Raw genomic sequence first — 23,217 nt, 5'->3', positions numbered from 1 at the left:
TGTACGTATTTAGAATTAAGTCTAGGCTTACAAAATCCTACATGATTTGTACTATTTCCCCATATTCAAGAGTACAACCTGCTTGTAAGTTTGATTTCTAATATGAATGTCACCTGAAACAGAAGGACCCCTTATTAGTGTTTAAATAAAAAGTCAACAGTGTTCACACCCATACAATAAAGTTCTTATACAGAGAGACACATATGAGCCCTAAATAGAAGAATGAGTCAGGGCAGGAAGTACTTTTAAAGAAACTATTACTTGTAAGTTAAAGAATATTCTAAGTATAATATTAAGTGTTTGAATTTAGAGACACAGCTAAATAGGTTATCCCTGAATGAGCCTTATAAGACTAAGGACTGCTAAAGCCTTGTAGCTGTAATTAATCCTTCAAGTTAATGGTTGTGGCATTTCCACATATATCTTAGGTTCACAGTCTCCTTTAGCTTCAACATTTACCAAATTTTTGTCTTAAACTTAAAAGCAAGACCGTGTGTTTTATGAAATCTTTGAGACTATTTAAATTATCTCCCCATTTCCCAACCTCCTACCCAGTTTGTCACTTGATATCTAGTCAAATATTGTTCTCAACTAGTTTCTTGTCTCACTATTAGGATTTTAAGAATCTTGGGGGAGGAGGGTTATTGTAATGCTTTTATTTGTCCTCAGTAGCATTTTATAGTTATTAGGATGTAGTAAGTGATTATTTCTTGCTTTCTTATTTATTGCTTTCTTTTAACATAAATCTGTTTCTGTTACCTTTCCCCCAATCATTATGTCTTTGCCTCATATTTCCCATGTGTAGTGGAAGCATAGTTATACAATATGGGCCTAGATAATTATTCCATGAACTGAATAATCAATATTTAGTCATAGTTCACATATTTAATTATTTTTTTTTGCAAAATATAACACTTTTTTCTTCTTTAGAAATTCTTTTTGGATTAACCTTTACCATCACATATCTAATGGAAATCAGTTAAAAGTCATGAACTTGGGGCCAGAGTCTCAGGTTTTAATATAGCTGTATAATCCTGAGCCAGACACTTAATTCCCTACCTCACCTTTCTCACCTATTAATAACTGTTATTATTTTATAGGGTATTTGTAGGATATCTGTAGGGCATCTACCGTGTCCTCAAAGGGATTCTGTGGGTTAGGTTGGTAAGGTAGATTTTTACAAATAAAAGAAATTTTATAAAGATCAAATAATCCCTTATAGGTTACACTCTAATAATGGCAAAACTGGTATTAAGCTCAGGTTGCTCTGATTCCCAAGCTCATGTTCATTTCACAAACAAAGGGAAATTAGATAAGATGATTTCAAGATCTCTTCTGGTTCTAAACTCTGTGATTTTCTGCTATTAATGTTTTGCTGTTGATTCAGGTGATACAGTTTTGTTTTTTTACTTGTCTAACTCGTTTCTCAAAACTTTCTGATCATGACTAATAAAAAATTAGCCTTTGAAATGAAAGGTTAATTCTAAAATATAAGAATGATGTGCTATACCTATAGGAAATTTTTCTCAAGTCAGGCAAATGTATTTGAACATTACAAATAGCAATAAATATGGAATTAGATTTAAAAAGTAGAAGAGTGAATAGGGTTAGAGGCCTTACATTGAGGAAATATTGATTTCATTTTTTTTGCATATTAAGTTCTTTCCTGGTTTATATTGCTGTTTTAATTTTCTTAAGGTCAACCTTATTGTTTATAGTTTCTCATGATATTTTTCTTACTTTACTAAAGAGGTCACTAAAAAAATTTTATAATATAATTTTGAAAGGAAAATTTTGGATACAAATTCAAGATACTTACTGGCAGTTTATTTTGGGTTTGAAGCATGAGATGTAAAAATTAATTGCTTTCAATATAAAGTCCAGACTGAACTACTAACTTGGCTAAATTATTGCAGAATTGCAGGCGTTGCCTGTCTAAAGTAGTCTAAATAATATTTTGATACATGTATTAAGTCCCTCTGACGACAATATGTTATACATATTGTTATATGTATAACAATATACATTTTAGAAAATGACGACATATATGTTATACATATTGTTATATGTATAACAATATACATTTTAGAAAACAAGCAAGGAAAATGAATGTACTCATTGTTTTCTTCTGTGGCTGTGATAAATAGAACTCTTAACTTCTATTATGTGTCAAACTCAAGTGTGAATATTAATATATTGGTGCTATGTTTATCAGATCACAAATTTGGCCCAATCTGAAGGGATGGAAAAAATGCTTCTATTGCTCGAATTAATGTTACGATTTGTGTTAAACCCTCAGATGCTGTATTTTTTTGTAAAGGGAGTTATAGATTCCTTAAAACTTAAGAAAAAATAAAATTTGTACCATTTCTACAATTAGTAGTTATTGTAAAAGAATTTTGAAAGCACTATGAACATGAAATTTTAACTTGAATTTTGCTTTTCTGAGGTTAGCATTTTGTTATGTTATTTGCTTGTATTATTATAAACATCCCCCCTCCCCCAAATAAATTTGTTAAACAAAAGTTAAATTAGATACTTATACTAGTTAGTGTTTGGATTATTTTTCTAATGCAGTAATATTTCAATGTTGGTTTACTTGGACAGTGATTTCAAACAAAATCTGGCTCACTTTGTTCATTTTATCTATTATATTATCAAAAAATGTTTAGAGCTGATTTCAGTGTGAGTTCTAAGAGTCGTATGTGTATGTTTATGTGTGTGTGCATTGCCTATTGTGTCTTAAATTCACCATAAATTCAGTAGAGGAAGAACATTTTTTCTTAATTATATACTTTCCTGTGCCTGACACATAATAGGTGTTAAGTAAGTGCTTAATGAATAACTATAGCTTATTGATCAACACTGCCTCCCACTTGCATTAGAGGAAATATAGATGCGGGGCATATACTATTTTAATTGATAAGGCCTGTGATAAGATTATTAACTTGCCACTGTCAGTCATGAACCTGTTAATAAGACATTGCATCCCTGAAAGTTAATGACAGTGCGTTAGTGAGATTTTAAAAAGTTTTTCAGCCTCAACATGCTTGACATTCCTTTCTTTGATGTTGAAATATTGAACTGTCTCTAATCTAAATTCTGTGCTAAGGGCAAGACATCTTACTGAAGTAGGTGGTTTTCCTGGTGTAATATTAAAGAATGTTTTCATGATAATAGTAAAGAAAAATCACTGACATAAGAATATAAATACATTCTTCTATTAAAAGTGTTAGCAAGGCAATGAAAAGAGAACCAATAGTGTTTATCGTATCATTTAATAGATAAACTTTAAGTATAATATACTCTATTTAGAAAAATGATGCCATCATTGCTATTATTTGCTTATGTGGTTGATTTTTCAAGTGTTAATTATATTTATGTTCATTTTCTACAATATTTTAAAGTAAGATATAAACTTCCAGGAGTAGATAATAGGGAGAAAGATGCGTAAAAAGAATGACAATGAGATGACAAGTGCAATTATAGAAGAATATATTTTTCATCAAAATAATGAATTCTGGGGGTCAAAGTGAGGAGGAGAACTCTCTTAATTACTCCTTCTATTGATACCATGTGTAAAAATACATACTTCTCTGAAGATACAAAACTTTTACTGTTAGTTTATAGATTAGTTTTGTTTATGCCTCCAATCACAACTTGCTCTTATATAACTCGTTGCCTAACCAGTTGTTCATAAAACCATTTCTCTTGTATTAGCTCACAGGTTAGTCATTCTATAGCCGTTTTTTCCCCAAAGGCTTAGATGCTGGTCAGTATGTCTTCATATCATTGTGCATTTTTAAAAATTAAGTTTTTGCTCTCATATATTCTTGTACACCCTGCTCATTAGAATTGTGATGTGATGAGCATTGGGTCTAAGTTATCTGATAGGCTATATTCTAGGACCTCATTGTTAGTCATTCCCCTTGCTAACAGATTTTCAATAAGATTTATAAGTTGTTAGTCACCACAAGAAATAATTTTTATAGAAATGGAAAAGTGTTGCTTAGTTGAAATTGCATGAAGATTTAGTATATTGCAGTGAAAATAAATTTAATACATTGATATTAATTCTGAAATTTTGGATAACAAATAGGTATTTTCTTAGCTATCATGGTTGACTAACCTTTTCATGAACTTACTAGTTAACATTCTGACATAAAGCATAGAATATTTCCTTTTTTTTGTAAACTTAACATAAAGGTTGATCTCAGTTCTAAAATGTTTCTATCTCACAGGTATAAAATAGATAGACAAAGGCTTTTTCAATCATACTACTAAAAATTTTAAATTTCTGCATCATGTTTTAAACATCTGTATTTTAGACAAGACTCCCAGAAATAGGAATGTGAGAACGATTTCATTTGCTGTGTTCATATGTAGATTAGGATGAAAATAGTATAATAGATCACAGTTTTCATTAACAATATCTCAGAGAATATTGAAAATCATTCATTTTTATTCTATTAACTTGAAATCTAGTTAGAGACTTGGTTGACTAGCTTTGCTTGGCAAATTTTTTCTTCACAGTTCAAATTTACATGGTAAACAAGATATTGTGGAAAATTATTTAAATACTTAGGAAAATAAAGTCTTCATGAGTACTTATACATTCTCACTTAAAGGATAAGCTAATTAAAAAACATTACTAAGTGAGAATCATAGTAGATAGGAATTCTCATGGTAGTGAGAATTGGGAGTGGGGGTAGTAGAAAGTCTTTTCAATGTATATTTTATATATCTTGATTTTTAAACCTTGTAAATATTTTGCCAATTCAAAAATGAAACATGAATATACTTACCTACATATAAACATACATTTGAGGGGATTAGGTTTTCTGTAACTTCATAGGAACCATGTAACCTCAAGATCATTCTTTGTATATTCTTTGAATATACAAAATTAATATATATTTGTTGTTCTTTAAATAGCTTAGGTTTTGAGACAGTGTCCCTGGTCTGTGTCTTCAACTAGGTAGTCTTAATTTGAAAAGGATAGTGCAACTAGAAATAGGAAAATATTTCAATTGAAGTCAAAATATAAACTATGACTGGTAGGTAGTCCATTTATTCTCTGACAAGCTAGTACCACTGATTTTAGAGGTATTCATTTTACAATTAGTTTCTTCAGATAACCCAGAAGGGGTTAGAGGAAAGAGGAAGGTCAACTATTTTTTTTTTTTTTTTTAATCCAGAGTTCTCTGAGACCTGAAATAAAAGGACTTATGGGTCCATTCCTAACAATTAGATTTTCTTTTTCTTAGAGTAGGGGATTTCTTTTTTAAAGGAACTTTCCTTTGGAGTAGGCTAATTTTTTTATTTAGAAAACTAACTTCTTCTGGATACACATGTGTATTGTTTCTGAAGATAGGGATTAATTTAAGAGCTGAGAAAAAAAATTTTTTAAAAAGATAATAAAATATAATTTCCAAGAGGAGATCCTAGATGTATGTTTTTATAAAATTTTAGATTATTGCATTTATGTTACAAAGTAAAAGACATTACACAACTTAAAACCTTAGTTATAAAGGTAAACATATTTATTTTTTAAATTATAATACTTTATACAGTATTTAGAATTATTTCCTAGCAAAAATCATTTATTGCCATATCAGAGAATATTAAAATATAATACATCTAAATAGTATTCCCTTTTTCTGAAGAATTTATAAGTACTTAAATTACTACAGGCACACAGTTTACTTGCAATAAAGAATGTTAATAGGGAGGGTAGGAGTTAATTAACTAGACCCTTAATAATGGGCCTTTCTAGTCCAAGGAATCTTATAATTGCCTCTGAAGCTAGTTGCGTAGCAAGTTGCAAGATGAAATATCTAGATTTGTAGTCATTTTAAGAAAAAGGTTGTCTTCAGGCAAACTTTGGTACCTTTATTATGTAAAATGCCTTTTTGATTAGCAATACATATTGTCAAAATGGAGATAGAGGTTCAGTGCCTCCTATTTACATAAGATTAAATTAACAATAAGGCTAAGACTCTTCAAGGAGCACAGTTTTTACTCTCCTCGGAGAAATTAACCTTTAGGCAAACTTTATACATGTAGTAGTAGTAGTTTGTTAATCTTAAAAATATATTCCTATAATTATTAAGGATTATTGAAATGTGTGGTAATTTTCTCGAAAACTGAAACAAATGAATTGGGACTTTCCATAGGGGATATTTTCATTAAATCTTAATATAAGAAGTATACAGGTTGAAAAATAACAGTGCATATATTCTGCAAATGTTATATGTTTCAAACTAGTTTACTGTATTATAAATCCCCCAAAGGATATTTAATACCCCTCTCTTAGGGATTGCCCATTTTGTACCATTCAGCTACTTGCAAAATCTGGTCAGTCTGTGCCAGGACTGCAATAGGATAAGTTAGTGAAAATAGCCTGTTTGGCTTCTGTTGGGAAGACCCGATGAAAATATGTTCCATTTTCAAAATGTTTCTGAAAGGACTTATTTTTTGGAAACGATGCTTGCCATTTCAAACTCTTCAGAAAGGCAGGTTTTACAAAATGCAAAAATCATCTCCTGAAAGTTTGAAAGGGTGGAGGGGGCTGCCGTGTGGGGGCGGTCTCATTTGCTGCCCACATCCTCCCTCTGTTCAGTGCCTTGTGTGCTCACGGGTTCCCTGGAGCGGATCACCATATAATTGATGTGCAGTCTGCATTGCTGAATCCTGGACTGCACCATTCTGTGTTCAAGGGAAGATGTAATCTGATCCCTCTGCTGCTGAGGGAGGAATCTGTTCAGTCAAGGCTTTGACAGGGCATAGTCTCCTCCAATAATCTTCTCGGTTCTCTCTCATTATTCCCTCGAGTTCTCCTCAGTCAAGCTGCATGTATGTATGTGTGTCCCGAGGAGCGGTTTGATACTGAGCTGCATCTGCCTTTACTGTGGAGTTTTGTTGCCGGTTCTGCTCCCTAATCTTCCTTTTCTGACGTGCCCGAGCATGTCCACATTAGAATCTGTGACATACCTACCTGAAAAAGGTTTATATTGTCAGAGACTGCCAAGCAGCCGGACACACGGGGGCACAGAATCACTGAAGGGGAAAAATACAGAAAACATGGGTTTCTACGGCACGCTAAAAATGATTTTTTACAAAGTAAGTAACCTGTTTTCTTCCTGTGTTGTGTGAGTGTGGGGATGTGTGTGTGTGGGGATGTGTGTGAATGTGTGTCTGCCCGAGAAGGAAAATCTGTATCATCAGAGATGGCTGCAGTATCCTCTAATTTTGGTGGGTGGCTGGATGTCTGGTAGTCTGTTTTATATTGTGAACGTTAAGCAAATAAGGGGAAGACGTGAGCTGTAAAAAAAAAAAAAAAAAAAAAGCTTTAAAATGAAAAGAAAATGGATATTGGAATCTGAGAATTTTGCACTAAAAACATATTCAGACTTTAGAAATGTGGCTCCGTTAAACACTGACCTGGAAATACTCTACCCTTAGTTGGCTTTTAGTGAACCTTTTGCCTTCAATTTTTCCACACCTTAGATCTATGTATTTTTTTCTTTTTTCTTTAGTTGACTCTTTCAAAGTGCAGAATTGCTAGGATATGGGGATTTATGTTTAGAGAGATCATATTTACTTTCTGTATCCTTTAAAAATTGCAGAATTAATTTTTGGTTCTAAACTCGGTATTTTTCAGTAAACAATATAATATTTAAAAGACTTCTATAGTCATACAAGAACTGCTTTATTTTATAAAATATTCTAAAGATAAAAACCATTTCTCAGTGGTTCCCTTGATATGTATATTGGGCATTTTTATTAATTGAAGGTTTTCTAAGATGGAAATAAAGTTTGCTTTTAGTGGCAAATGGCATTTGCACCAATGTATTTACAAGCTATCTAGGGAAGTTCTGAAAGCCAGTATTCCAAACTTAATTAGAATTCATATCAAAGTTTTTCATAATAATTTTGAAAATAAGAATCTGTGGAAGTTATTAAAAAAATACACACACTAGAATTTTAAAGTAAAATGTACTTACTGACCTTCCTGATGGATGGATACATTTGGGTGTATGTGTACGTGTCTATAATTTATATCCATGCAAGCATGTGACTACCTATATATTAAATCTTTTATACTCATTTTTATTAAAATTAGTTGGGGAAAGAAAATAATGGTTTTTGAGAGGAAGCACGTTAAAATAAGTACAGAAAGTTCAAAGGGGTTGAAATGAGACCACTTCTATTTATTTCAAGCCGGTATTTCATGAACTAAGGTATACATTGTAGATGAGCTTATACTCTCACCTCAATCCCTAATATTGTAAGATTGTCCCTGCATTTTCCAAGACTTTCTTCATGATGATAAAAACATAGTCTTTATTATTATTCAGAGTGTGGTTCAGAGAGATTTTTAGAGTCATGTTGATCCTCTTTAGTATTAACGGTGTAGCATAATGTGTTATGATGTCCCCACGTGAGGCAATAGGTAAGAAAATAAGGCTGCTGCAAAGTAAGGGTTTTCACCTTATTATGCAAGTAAGAGCTAGCTATTGCTCTGGGGTTTTTCTCCTTGTAATTTTCAGTAATATAGTAATTAATTAGCAGGCACACATCTGAGGGGGGTTGTTGAAATACAAAAAGTTGAATCCTATCACATCTTATTTCCTGGTTTTATGATATATGTATAGTTTGATTACCTAAGTTAACCTATAGTGAAATATAAAAAATAAATATTTTAGTATTGACAAAATGCAGTATTGAATACATTTACAGTATTACATAAATATAGCATATTGAAATACGTTAAAGCTATAATTGTTGGATATACCTTACAAAGATGGATAACTCACTCTTTTTAAGTCTTTTTGTTGTTGCTTTTCAAATTAAAATGTTTGTCTTGAGTATCTTTCCATAGAACTATATTCTGTATGAATATTAATTGATGGCTTTTCCCCAGCTTTATTATAAGATCTCCAGATTTCTCTTATTATGGACTGACTTTTTTGCTGTCCTCATTGCCCATATTCATTGCTTTATGTCTTATTATTACTTTTCAAGATCTTTTTATTTGCCTTGCTCTCTTTACCTTTTATAATATGTTTTAAATGTAGTTACTATTACTGTCATTTTGAAATTTTGAATTTTGTTTATCTTTCTTAAAATATGTTTTGAAAGGAAAATGAATATCAGTAAGAAAGGCATGTTAAATATTGTTCTTTTCTGTGTGTATTAACATGACATTTTCCTCTATGTTGGTTCTTAAACTGGAAAACATGAAAGGTTATGTTGCGCTTAAGGAATATATATAATGGATATCTATTTTTAAATCCTCATACACTGTTCTCTGGACAAAATATTAGGTGGAAATTCACTTTTCCAGTCTTGTAAAGAGTAGAAAAAAGTAGAATAGAAGAAACTGTGAAACATTTATTTTTCTATAATATTTTATTCCTAATTAACATTTTAGGCATATAAACATTTAAGATATCTATTAAAATTTGTTAGTTGGACTGGTGATTAAAAAAAAATCTTATTTGTTTTACTTTATAGATGAAAAGAAAGTTGGACCATGGTTCTGAGGTCCGCTCGTTTTCTTTGGGAAAGAAACCATGCAAAGTCTCAGAATATACAAGGTAATATTAAGTATAATAATTGAGTCTCTCCTGATTCTCATATTTCTTTAAAGAGTTAGAGATGATGATTGTAAAAGCATTTTTTTCCATTTATTCTCATATAATGTCACTAGTATTGTTGACTGTCTAACACATTTTGAGATCATTGAAAATTGGGAAATACCTTATTTTAAATAAGGAGAAAAATCTTTACCATGATAGCTTTATATTTTTTTACAAATACATTGAAGTAAGACACAAGCAGAAGTTCTCTTCTCAACAAAAATTTTAAATCACAATTTTTCAGGAATTCTAAAAAGTAAACCCATAAATATGAGCAAATGTATCTTGTTACTATAGCAACAACTGTTCTAGGGAGTATATTTATATATGCAAAATAGGAGATACATTTATTAGCAGTGAAATAAGCCTCACAATTACTAACTGAATCATATTTCACGAAATTACTGTGTTAGAAATCCCCTTTTATTTGCTTGGTAGGTCTTGTGTTTTTAACACATACATTTCTACACCAGTAGAATAGTTTCCATAACAACTAAATACAATTGTAGTCTTGTTTCCTGCACCATTCCATCATTTTTGAATTTTGCATCAGTATAAAACTTCCCACTCTCACGCTAATTAGGCTAAGTTAAGCACAATATCTATTACCTAGCCAATTAAAAATGGCTTTGGATGTCACTTGGAGTGTGGTATTTTAAAATTTAAATGTCAAAAGTATCTTAAAAACTTTTTTTGGTCTTTTTTCTTTTTCATAATTGTCATTCTTCAGATAACTGAAAGTTAGCTATAGAAACCATAAGAACTCATGATGTTGACATTACTTTTTCCCTAAATATTTTTATTTAGAATTGTTTTTATTCTATAAGCTGCAGTAAAATTAACTTTGCTCAGACATAAGTTTTTGTGATTAAACATTGTTATAGATTGCATTTTCCTTTTTTAGAGAAAACAGCTTATATTTCTATTTAATTCAGTTGTGGAATATATTTCTTTCAAAAGCTTCTTTGTGAAATCTAGAAATGATAATCATTAGAATAGTTTTATATACAAAAAATGCAAGGATAATACAGAAAAGAAAAATAAAGCTCTCTCTTAGTTATTCAGGAAATGCTTTTAGTATCATTTTCTCATGTTCACTGTCCCCTTCCCTTTACTTAAAACCCTTTGCCTTTTGACAATTTGACTGTGTTTTGGTATTTCCACCAGAGGGTGTGGAGTGATGTAGAGATAAGTGAAACTACTCACTTCATTTTTGCTTTTTCCTTCTAGTCTTGATAAAATATTTCTCAGATGAGAAATTTGAACGTAATGTTAAAAATGTGCTATATTTTTAAAAAAGTGTATTCCAGTAATCATATAATTTTTGATCTTTTATTAATATGGCTGATACCAGGGCAAAGGTATTAAATTGTTCAGTTATTTTTAAGGCAGCTTATAAATGAATGCTGACTTTTTACTGCAGAACACATTTTAGTTAAATTTGTCTTTAGTTGTTTATTTTTATAAAGAGAAAGCACCTGAAAAGGTGAAAGTTTTATTTTTAGCCTTTTAACATATGATATTAAAGCAAACCAAACAGCATACCCTATCATTTTGGAAATGTCAGTATATATTTGATATTTTTTAAATTTTTGACAGATTTTCTACTAATAAGATGAAAAAAAATTTCCATCATTTTTATTAGAAAATGTAAGTTATAGTCACTATTTAAAAATTGTTTCATTTCAGAGAAGAAAATAGAGCATATCTTTGAAATTTGGTAGAAGAAAAAAATAAATTTAATTATTGAATGTTAGAAATTGTCATAGATGTATAATGTTAAAAGATTTAAAGGTGGTAGATTTTTCTGTAAAATCTGGTGACTGGATACATTTTTTAAAAACAAAATAATGAGATATGCTGGCTGGAAGAGCATTGGGGAGAGATGTTTTATTAGTAATTTATCAGAGCCTGATATTCAACTATTAGGGTACAATTTGTATGTTCTGTGGATTTAAAACCCTATTATTATAGCTCAATAAATTGAAGATTTATTGTACAAATGTAACTACTTAACTAAATCTTTGTTTTTTACCTATCTCTAAGAGATGTTTAGTATTTACCATGAGTTTAAATAATTTAGTTATTGAAACTACAAAGTAAAGTTTAATATATTAATAACAATTATCACCATATTTTTTCTAATTAATCATTTTTAGGAGAGTTGGACAATTTTGGAGATTGATAATCTAGTCTTAACTCCTCATTTTACTAATTAATGATAGAATTGAATTTTGGGTGTTTTAAAAACTGGCTCAAAGTTTATTGGATAAAACTATTTGGGTTATTTCATTTAATTTTGCATATAATAGGTTTTCAACACTTACCTGTTTTGAGTAAATACATTTCTAATCAAGGTTTGCGCCTATCATATATTATTTAAACTAAGCTTTATAAATTACAAAAACAAAAGTGAAATAGACAAATATTATAAATAATTTAGAAGGCATCTGGGGCAAACTCAAGGAACATTGCTAGTGAATGTCCAAAACATTTGGACATACTATTTCTACATTTGAATTTTTTAAAGTATTTGTAAGTCTCACACCCCTTTTTAAATAGAAAATTTTAACTTTTATTTAATGATGTCACTAAGACCAGTCAAAAGAGAAGTAGAACCTGTATCTTATAAGGAAATATTTTAACATTACTTGTATGTATCAACAAGTTGTAGTTTTGCCATAGAGATTCTGTCACTTGGTTGCAATTAGCATTGTTGGGATAATAACAGGTGGTTATGTAGGAGGGAGGAAACTTACTCTAAGAATAGAAGAATAGATTTTATGTATCCTTGCTCTCTGGGCATAAGCAAATAAAAATAATAATTTGATTAATGTTTGAAATATGCCAGATCATAATTCTTATTAAATTTGAACTTGTTAATCTTAATAAATATCTGTCTTTACTTTTACCCTTATATTTTTTATAGTACCACTGGGCTTGTACCATGTTCAGCAACACCAACAACTTTTGGAGATCTGAGAGCAGCCAATGGCCAAGGACAACAACGTCGCCGAATTACATCTGTCCAACCACCTACAGGCCTCCAGGAATGGCTGAAAATGTTTCAGGTGACATGTCTAAACACAGTACTTGAAATGCTTCACTTAATTGCTGCAAAATAAATAAATAAATAAATAAATAAATAAATAAATAAATAAATAAATAAATAAGAGATTATTCAGCCATGAAAAGGAATTGTTACAGGCTATACCTTAGATGAACCTTGAAAGCATGCTCAGTAAAAGAAGCCAGACACAGAAAGCCACATATTATATGCTATATTCCAGAACAGGAAAATCCATAGAAACAGAGTAGATTGAGTGGTTACTAGGCTATGGTGGAGGAGAGATAGAAAGTAGACTAACTGCTAGTTGTACAGGTTTCTTTTGAGGGTGATGGGAGTGTTCTGGAATTGGATAGTAGTGGTCTTTGCACAGCAAGATGACTGTGCTGGGAACCACTGAAGCGTACATTTAAAATAGTAGATTTTATGTTATGTGAAGAATATCTCAATTTAAAAATGCTATTAAAATAGGGAAGCTCATTTTAATTTTTAAGTGAATTAGTGAGGAGAATACAGTGCTTATTTTATGGAGGTGTGCATTCCCCTATCTTTATTCCTTTTTAGGTAATAAGACCTTTCTTCCTTCTCCTCTTTATGTTTGGGTTTCTGGGATCACTAAATGTATTTGTGTTCTAAACTGCATTGATTGGAAGTTACTATCAGCATTTAGGAGTGATGTGAAGAATAATGTCCCTCTACCTAGTAGCCTCCGAGAGTTGATGCAGCTTCTCTTCACTATGCCATGCTTGTTTGTGGCTCACTGAGTTCAAACTCTGATTACTACATTTTAGTAGCTTTTAAATTCTTCGAAAGTTTACCAGGATGATTAGCTACAACCAACCCTTGAAAATTATGAATTTTATAACTCATGATTCAAGTGATATTAAATTGATTTCTCTCTTCTTCCAGTGAGATTATGCATATAAATGACATATTTAGCAAAATAGTTGGCATGGATTAAACACTTGCATAATTATTCTTTAAGATAGTAAATAATATATTATAAATTATGTTAAGTAAAGCTATCTGTGATATTGGCCACCATTCTAATGTAAAATGAATATATTTTCTTACCTAGCTTGATTGGTGGTATTTTATGAATGCATAAGGGAATAAGAGTTGAAAAGAGGATACTTTATTTGACATTTTAAGATGTCCATTTATGTAAATTCTAATATTTTAAATACCTGGGCAAAAACTAAATAAATGTCCCAATTTTTTTTTCTTCAACAGCTAGAAAACTCACTTGAAGCAATGTTGCTTTCAATTGGATTTTTAAAAATTGTTTTTTACCCTTCAGATGATTTCAGAAAAAGTAGGATAACCCTCCCATTCAACCACCCCACCCACCCTGCCTGTTGGTAACGGAAAAGTTAGAGCAGTGGTTCTTGTCAGGGAGCAGATTTTCCTATGGCTAAAACTAATTCAGTTGTTACAACTGCAGGCATGGGGGAGGGCGGGCAGGAGGTTGCTGGTATCTAGTGGGTAGAAGGAATTTAAGGATCTGCCCCCTACACAGAGTTATCCCTCCCCAAATGTCAGTATTGCTGAGGTTGAGAATCTATGGTTAGAGGAATGAAAAATATATTTTATTGTTTTAACAATATTATGAACCACTACAATTATAAACAATTGTGGTGTGTGGTTTAGTGTTTTTCTTTTTCATTTTCATAGTCATTTATTGATTAAATTTATCTTCCCCCAAGGTTTATCCTTCCCCCTCCACCCAGGTTCATGATTTAAACTTAAAAAAAAAAAAAAAAATTTTTTTTATATGCATACCCTCAGTTTAATTTTTTTGTTGCATCCTTTTCAAAAGAAAATTATCCATCAATAAGAGGTAAAAATAGAACTTAGACATTAATATAATCTTAAAGAAATACTTTAAAGATTTTTACTGTCTCTGATTAACTGACAAAATAGGAATATGGGTGTGTGTGGTTATCTCTGCGCACACATGCAGTGTGAGCAACACAGCACTTGAGAGCAGTGCAAAAACTGATTTCATCAGATTTTTATACGTAACAACATGATCAAAAATTATCATCAGTGTAGACAGTTTCCAAATAGTTATTTTATATGAATAACTTTATTTCTTACGAGAAGGTAGTCCAGAGTGAAATTTAAAATGAGGATGGGTCCATTTTTTCCAATATTTAAAAGTATTCTTTGCTAGCCATTTAGGCTTCCCTAATTTTTAATGGAACTTTCTCAAATACTGGTCTATATACTAGGGAACATTTGTGCATTATTTTGCAAAGGACTGTTTTAGGAAGTCCTTTGTATGGCATTTGCTTGTTTAGATAGCTCAGGCTTTATTTAATGAAATGTCCACATTACCACATACTGTATGTCAGCAAATCTGAGATACAATCGATTGTTAGATGCATGGCAACTTCGAAAATGTTAGTATTTTTTTTAAAAAGCTTGTTTCTTAGAATTAATGAGACTCAGTAAACTAAAGAATATTAGACTACTTTTGTTCAATAAAAAGGCCCATTTGATCGCTTTTTACATGAGAAGTAGATTCAATGAAGAAAACTTGTTCTTAGTTAATAGGAATGACACCTAGAATTGTCCCTGTAGGTATCGTACTATTTTATTTTCAGACAAATATTCTGTAGCAAAGATACCCACTAGCAACCAAAGGTCAACTAGACAGATAGATCAGGACCTTGTCTGTCTCTGACACACCCAGGGCCTCATTGTCATTCACTGCCCTTTATTTTCAAGGCCGATGCCAAAGTAACTAGAAATGAATCACTTGCCTAAGGACTTAGATATAATGCTTTAATGCCTAACTGGCAGACAGATACGATTTCATAGTAAGGTGGGGGAGTCATGAGTTGACCTATGTTGGATAGTTGAGGGATAATTAGCCTGGCATGATTTCTACAGACATGATATGGGGGCATTTAATGATGACTTTTCTGTTGCATAACAAGTAAAATGGGAGAATTTGTCCCCTCACTGTTCTGTTATTGCTCCTACAGCAGTGATACAGCATTGTTTTGGTCCAGTTCCATCTATTCTGACAAAGTACTCTGTACTCAATTTATAAATTGAATGAGAACAAATGATACACCATTTTGGATAAAAGGAAATTGAAACAGAATGCTACTGCAAAATAGCAGTGCAAATTAAAAACAAAACAAAAAAAACCTCAGAAATTTTGTACTGTTTGAGTTTTCAGTAGCCATTGATTCTGCTTGCTTTGGCAGCCAGATTGATGCTTTATAATGTAATTTCGGGGAAAAGAAAAAAATTGTACTGTTGTTTATGTCATTTGTGTGTTAATAAATGGTTTCTTTTGAAAATTTTAGCCTAGGTAAAGACAACAATAATGTCAACATTTTCTTAGGTTGAAATTTATGTTCAAAGGCATCCTGATAGAATGAGAAGCACATATGATTTAGAAGAAAAGCTCTTAGTACAAATTCTGGCTTTGCCTTGTAATAACTGAGTCATTTTGTTGATATTATATAACCACTCTTGCCTTTATTTTTATCCTCTGAAGAATAGATAGAACACTAAAAATTGTCAAAAGGGAGAAAACATGTAAATGTGCTTAAGCTATACTTGGAAATACAGTGGAGAGTCAATAAAGATTAGTTTCCTCTCTTGGTCAGTAAATAGCTATTGTGAGCCTCAGTTTTCTCAGGTCTAAATGGGGCCGTTAACATTCTCTTCATAGGGATGCCATTAACTTAACATTATTAGTATTATTTTAATCAAAGTATATTTGCATTGCATTGAAACTGTAAATGTATTTTGAAAATACCTGTTATATACCAAAAATACTGTTTAAAATTATAAAGTAGAAAACACTTCTGTGTTTTGAAATTAAAAGTAGAGTAAAAACTATTCTATTGAAGGATTTAATCAAAGTTTCATGGTAACATTTAGAAGTTGTGCATACACTTTCTAACTTATTTATTTAGATCTTTTTTTAACAGTCAGCAAAATACTAAAGCAGGAAATGAATTCAGTATTACTTTGCAATTGTATTTGAAACAATATGATCAAAAACCTTGTTGTGTGAGGAGAAGTTAAAAAGGCCAGAGAAAAGTGAAGGAAAAATGTTGTGTGTAACATTTTGTAGAATTTTGTATAAAAAATAGGATCAAGCTGATTCTTAGTATTTTCAGAAAACAAAACCTGGATCATATTCTTTGAGTCAGAGTTTGATGTAAGTTGAAGTTAACAATTAGAACTGACCCACAGTAGAATGGGAAATAGTAAGCACTCCACTCCAAGAACTGGAAACATAATGATAACCATCTGCTGAAGGAACTAGCAAAGGGAGTTCACTCCAGTACTGTCCAAGTCATAAAATATATATCTGATTGGATGCTTAGGGCATCCAGGTGTTAGTCAGTTTCACTGCTGGTGTGTGAATCCTCTGCATCAATCCTGGATGAATTATTTAAAACATAAAATGTCCCCAGGACATGGACCACTGGATCAGACGCTTTGATGGTGGGTTGTAGGACTCTATGATTCTTGCATTCCTCAACCAGCATTTGCGAACCACTGGTCTGGACCAAGCCCCTCATTATACAGGTGGGGTCTCTGGGACTGAGACTAATTATGAGACTTCCAAGTAGTTCCATTGTGAGTTTGCTGTTGAAACCCAGGCCCCTGATTATAGTTCAGTGTTCCTTCTGTTCTTCTCTGCTACCTGTATTCTCTAATTACCTGAAATAAAATATCACTTACATGGGGAATTTTCAAGTCAGCATTTGCAGTTTAGTCCATAAATTAAATTTTGTGTCTCGTGAACCTTTCTGAATTTGGAATGTTTTTCCTGTCCCCTCTGATATGTTTCCACATAACTTTACCATGAAAGACAAAAGGAAGATATTTGTTTCTTTTCCAGGATAACTACTTTTCAGAACAGAAATAAAATAATCATTATCAGACTTACCCAACACTTTTGCAGATAAAGAAACTTTTCTAAGGCTGCAGAGATTAAATGGTAACTTAATTAGTGACAGTGTCTCCTCCAAAAGTTGGATTTTCTAACCCCCAATTCACTATTTCTCATTAAAGGTCAGTGTGGGTTATTATTTTATTCTAATATAGTTATTAACTGCAGTGTTTTCTTTTTCTTTTTTTAAAATATATATTTTATTGATTTTGTACAGAGAGGAAGGGAGAGAGATAGAGAGCTAGAAACATCGATGAGAGAGAGTCATCGATCAGCTGCCTCTTGCACACCCCCTACTGGGGATATGCCTGCAACCAAGGTACATGCCCTTGACCGGAATCGAACCCGGACCCTTCAATCCCCAAGCCGACGTTCTATCCATTGAGCCAAACCGGTCTCGGCTACTGCAGTGTTTTCAAATTAATACATATTTTCCCTTTCTGCTTACAAAACTTGCACCCAGTCTTGGAAGTAGACTAAGTAGGCAAGTTCTAATAATACCATCAAATATAAAGGATAGAAATGTTCCAGAGAGAGTGTTGAGATAGTGTTGGTGCAGTATTTCTTGACTTTGGGGATTCATTCATTGATTCAGCAAATATTTATTGAGTACCTGTTAGATACTAGGCCCTACAATAGTTAACAAAGAAGATCTGGGCTACAATAGTTAACAAAGAAGATCCTCCCCATCCCTGACCACCCCACCCAACCCTCCCTCCCACTCCCCAAAAAAGAAAACAGTTTTGCAGAACATTGTAGTCAGGAGAACAATGGGTTAGGGCTTAGAACTGGTTTGCAGTCTTAAAGAGGTTGCCCTGAGAAGGACATATGGAGCAAGCCATGTGGGTATCCAAGGAATAGTGTCCTAGGGAACAGCACGTGAAAAGGCTCTGACGCAGAGCATGCTTGGTATGTTTGAGGCGCAGAAAGCATGTTTATGACTAAAGTAGAGTAAGGAAAAGAATAGGAAATTACAACCTTGTAGGTTAACCCAAGACTTTGGGTTTTGCTTTGAGTGAAGTGGGCCTGGAGGGTTTTAAGCAGAAGAGTAAGTGCCTTTTAACAGTGCCACTGACCACTTTCTGGAGATTAAAACAAGGAGGGCAAAGGTGGGAAGCTGGGAGGCCAGGTAAGAGGTTTTAGGTGAGAGATAATAGTTTAAGCCAGTGTGGTAACAGTCAAATTCTGGATATGTTTTGAAGTTTAAGGCCTTAGAATTCACAGATGGATCAGAACCATCTACCAGTGAGAGTGGGGGAGTGAGGAGGAGATGGCTCCAGAGTTTCTGGCCTGAGCAGCTAATAGAGTTACATTGCACTGAAATGGGATTGTGGTGTGCATATTTAAGGAGAAAGGTCATGGAATGTTAGGTTTCTGTTACATATCCAACAATACATGTTGAGTAAGCAATGTTATATACAGGTCTGGAGATCAGGGAGAAATCCAGACTGGACAGAGGAGAGCTGCCTATGTGGTCCAGACTTTTGTGTTTAGATATGTGAATCTAAACAACTAGACTGTTGAATATGTCTGGTCAGTAGGAACAGTCTCATTTACTATACATTACCAATCTTTCTAGGGTATATTTTTTAGTAAAATGTCACAAAGTAACACTTGCTAAATGTAAGGTATCATTTAAATGAAATATAATTTTAATCTTATCTGATTTGTAAAATCAAATATTATTTAACACAAAATAAAAATATAGCTTAAAGTCTTAGAAACATTTTGCTATGAGGCCTAACTTGTGTCATGGACTCTGCCTTAAATATATAGAAATTTTTAATACAGTGTCTAACATTTACCTGAGATTTGAATTAGTTATTTATGTTCTATTCTGGCTTTTTTCATTTTTACTCGATCTCCTAAAATCCTTAATAAAAGCTATTTTTTTCTTCTTTTAGCAGTTGTATTCTCTATGTAGAATTTAATTTTTATATTCCTTTTTAAATATCGTAATAATACATAATATAAAATTCTAAATCATATATATATTATATACATTATATGTATATGCCTGCTTTAAAAATATTTTTAGTAATGTTTATGGTTAAATTTTAATACAAAAATAAAGATATCCTATGTAAAATAAAGAAAAAACATTAATCATATATAGTATGTTACTTTAAATTAGAATTATTCATAGTAGCTATAAATGTAGTTAAAATATATTGTATATAAAGTAGTAATACTTGAAATAATTTCACTGTCTTTTTGCTATAGAGAATTACATAGGATATCTTTATTTTTATATTAAAATTTAACCATAAACACTACCAAAAATATTTTTAAAGCTAGCATATATATATATATATATATATATATATATATATATATTACATATATGGAATATAATATATATATGAGATTATAATTTTATATTAAAATTATTCTGTTATCAAGTGACTAAATTAAAGTTGCATTTTAATTAAATCAGCATAGTTATTTTTTATCCAAAATGGGTATCTCCTTATGCTAGTGTCCATGAATCTTTATAATGTAGACAGAGAGGAATCATATATAAAAAGCCACCTCAAACTTGTAAGCAATGTAAATCAATGAATCAGTGTTAATAGTATTGATACTAATTGTTCAGAGATGAGTAGAGATTGGTCAGTGTAAGTTTCATCAAGAGGTTAGTTTTGAACCAGGATTTAAATCTGTGTGAGGGAAACTGAACAAAAGAAATCAAACTTCAAATTAACTACTTTTAATTGGTCATGCGTGGGCATATACATGTATGTGAGTATTTATAATTTTATGTGTGAATCCTCACCCTAACCTAAAGGCTACAAGGTGAGTGAGTACTCAAGGACAATGGTCTGGAGGTGTATGTATAGAAGTGAAAGGAAAGGATAAGGTTTATTAGATAGAACCTGTGTTTTCTCATATTTGATGATAAAATGGGGATAGTTCCCAGGTTTTTATAATGGTCAAATGGGATAATGTTGTGAAAAGTACTCTGGAAGTAATACCAAAATGTTTGATAGTATTACTATAATCTACACTTTGTGATAAGAAAAAGAGATGATATTTATTTTAGAGTCCACATAAATATTTTTAAAAATGAAAAGTGTTCTATATAAGGCTTCCTGTGTCCTCAGTATATCTCAGTTTTCAATTATTGTCTGTTTCACATATTACAAAATTCAGGTTCCTTTTGAAATAGAATTATTTCTTACCCTCTTTTATTCTTTGCTCATATTCTAAGTTTAATACTAAGTTAACTACTATTTTCTAATGTTTTCTTTTTTATTTGAAATTATTTTTTACATAATTTAATTTGTTGAAGACACTTGTCAGATGTGCAGTATCCAGTTATTAATTTTTCTCTCAATGTTGCTGCTCGTCTTCTCAGATGAGTGAAATCATCTATCAAAATTCCCTATTTATTCAGTAACCCAAATTGATGTTTGTGAATAAAATTTTGGTTTCTAAACTAGTATCTTGGTGGTAGATGAATATATAACAATTATAATTATGTAATGCAAAAATATTTTTCCATAAAAACTATGACATTTTTAAAAGCTTTTATAAAATGAAGGTATGTGGTACATTTGATAAGACTAAATGATTATATGTCATTGTCTGCTGGAGAAAATGTCACTGTAAGCAGTTTTTTTTCTTTATGTTGTATGTAGATGAGGATTTTTCTTTATTTTGAGATGTATGAAAATAATAAAATTTTCTAATTCCTCTTTGGTAGAGCTGGAGTGGACCAGAGAAATTGCTTGCTTTAGATGAACTCATTGATAGTTGTGAACCAACCCAAGTAAAACATATGATGCAAGTGATAGAACCCCAGTTTCAACGAGACTTCATCTCGTTACTCCCTAAAGAGGTAAGGGTGATCGCTTATATTCTTCCTTTTTGAGAATGTAACAGTTACCACCTTTAAACATTATCATCCTTTGGTATCCAGTATTGACAGTTTAACATTGTTAATTAGCACTAAAGAGGGCTGTAAATGAGAACCTGCCATGAATTAATAATATAATTTTCATATTAATGTATACTTATGGACTGAATGACTTCTTTCTACCCCTGGAATAAGTCATTTATGGGAATAAGCTATTGAATTTCATTAATTTGATTGTTTCTTACCAAGATTTTTTTCTCAGGTTATTTGAACCCAATGTTTAGTTTTCTTGGTTATGTTCATTATAGTAGTAGAATTTTTAAAAATACCGATTTTATTAAAACAACAATATTTTTTTTGGTTGTTTGTTTATCCTAAGTCCCTTTGAAAGTGATAATTTTGTGATTCTATTGGAATTGTGATTTTCTGTTACTTACATTGAAATATATGGAATTTCACATGTATGTCTTTTTCTACTAATCATCCCACTTTTCACCCCCATATCTCTCCCTCCCTCCCTCCCTCCCTCCCTCCCTCCCTCCCTCTCTCTCTCCCTCCCTCCCTCCCTCCTTCTCTCTCCTCTCTCCTCTCTCTCTCTCCCTCTCCCCCCCTTCCTCCCTCCCTCTCTCTCTCTCTCTCTCTCTCTCTCTCTCTCTCTCTCTCACACACACACACACACACACACACACGCAATTATGGATTCCCATGCCAGATGCATTCTTATAGCATTTCTTTTGGAATTCAAAAAATATATATTTTTAGAGAGATAGGAAAGGAGAAGGATAGAGAGAAACACTGATGAGAGAGAAACGAGAAACATTCATTGATTGCCTCCTGCATTTCCCCTACTGGGAATTAAGCCCACAACATGGGCATGTGCTCTGACTGGGATTCAAACCTGTGACCTCTTGATTCATGGGTCAACACTGAACCACTGAGACAGATCAGCTGGGCTCTTTTGGAATTTTGTATGCCTATCAGTTTTTGACTTTATGTAAGCTGACACTATTTTTTAATTATAGATTGATTATGATCATGTGGGCATTCTTGACTGTATAGATGAGGCATATTTTAATTGTAGTTTTTATTGATCTTATAGGCTACATAGTTTCATTGTTGTCAGCAAAGAGAAATAGTATACCATTAAATAATCAATGTCATCATATTTTCACAAAGTATATGTTTGCCACTGACATGTAAATTAAGAAGGCTAATATGCTGTTGCAAATGATCCTTAAACTTTAAGTTTGAAGAGAAGCAGTCTGGTTTTTGAGTTGGTTTTTTGTTTTGTTTTGTTTTCAGATAACCATTCTGAAAATATCTCAAAGGCATTTAAGAAAGTCTCAATAATAATTTCATATTATATATGAATGAAATAATTTCATTGTATTTAATGTACAGCATAATTTCAGGAAAAAGCAAAGTAGGAAAAACACCTCATTCCTGAAATGTTCTTTAGAGTTTTTTTTTTTTTTTTAAGTGACATTCTCCCAGAAAAAAAAACTTTGATTCTTGCTGGTTCATTCTAAAACAGAATCCTTTGAATAGATTTGGCTTATGAAAGTGACATAAGCCCTTTTTGCCTCTAGAAGGATATTAATAATAGGAGACACTTTTTGATAAGTATTTAACTGAAAGTGAATTTATTCACCTTTGATATACACGTCATAGTTTCTTTGATTTTTATTTTATTTTAGAAGGTAGTATTTTTTGTTGA

The 23,217-nt window shown here is 31.8% G+C and overlaps 1 protein-coding gene across 4 annotated transcripts in view; it reads left to right on the top strand.

The window, feature by feature from the left end:
- The window catches only part of FBXW7 (F-box and WD repeat domain containing 7), a 152,181-nt gene that overhangs the window by 115,234 nt on the left and 13,730 nt on the right, over positions 1–23,217 (top strand). For 3 of the 4 annotated variants that reach the window (XM_084884296.1, XM_084884297.1, XM_084884299.1), the window contains 3 exons: positions 9,520–9,602; positions 12,574–12,715; positions 21,348–21,482. In XM_084884296.1, coding sequence (XP_084740422.1) covers positions 9,520–9,602; positions 12,574–12,715; positions 21,348–21,482 — 360 coding nt within the window. Of the gene's footprint in view, positions 1–6,680; positions 7,123–9,519; positions 9,603–12,573; positions 12,716–21,347; positions 21,483–23,217 lie in introns of those variants that run through there. The other variant, XM_084884298.1, reaches the window with a different exon arrangement.

The sequence above is a fragment of the Pipistrellus hanaki genome (genome assembly GCF_964339955.1).
Source record: "Pipistrellus hanaki genome assembly, chromosome: 5".
Classification (NCBI taxonomy): Eukaryota; Metazoa; Chordata; class Mammalia; order Chiroptera; family Vespertilionidae; genus Pipistrellus; species Pipistrellus hanaki.
This window is presented reverse-complemented; position numbering and strand designations above follow the sequence as displayed.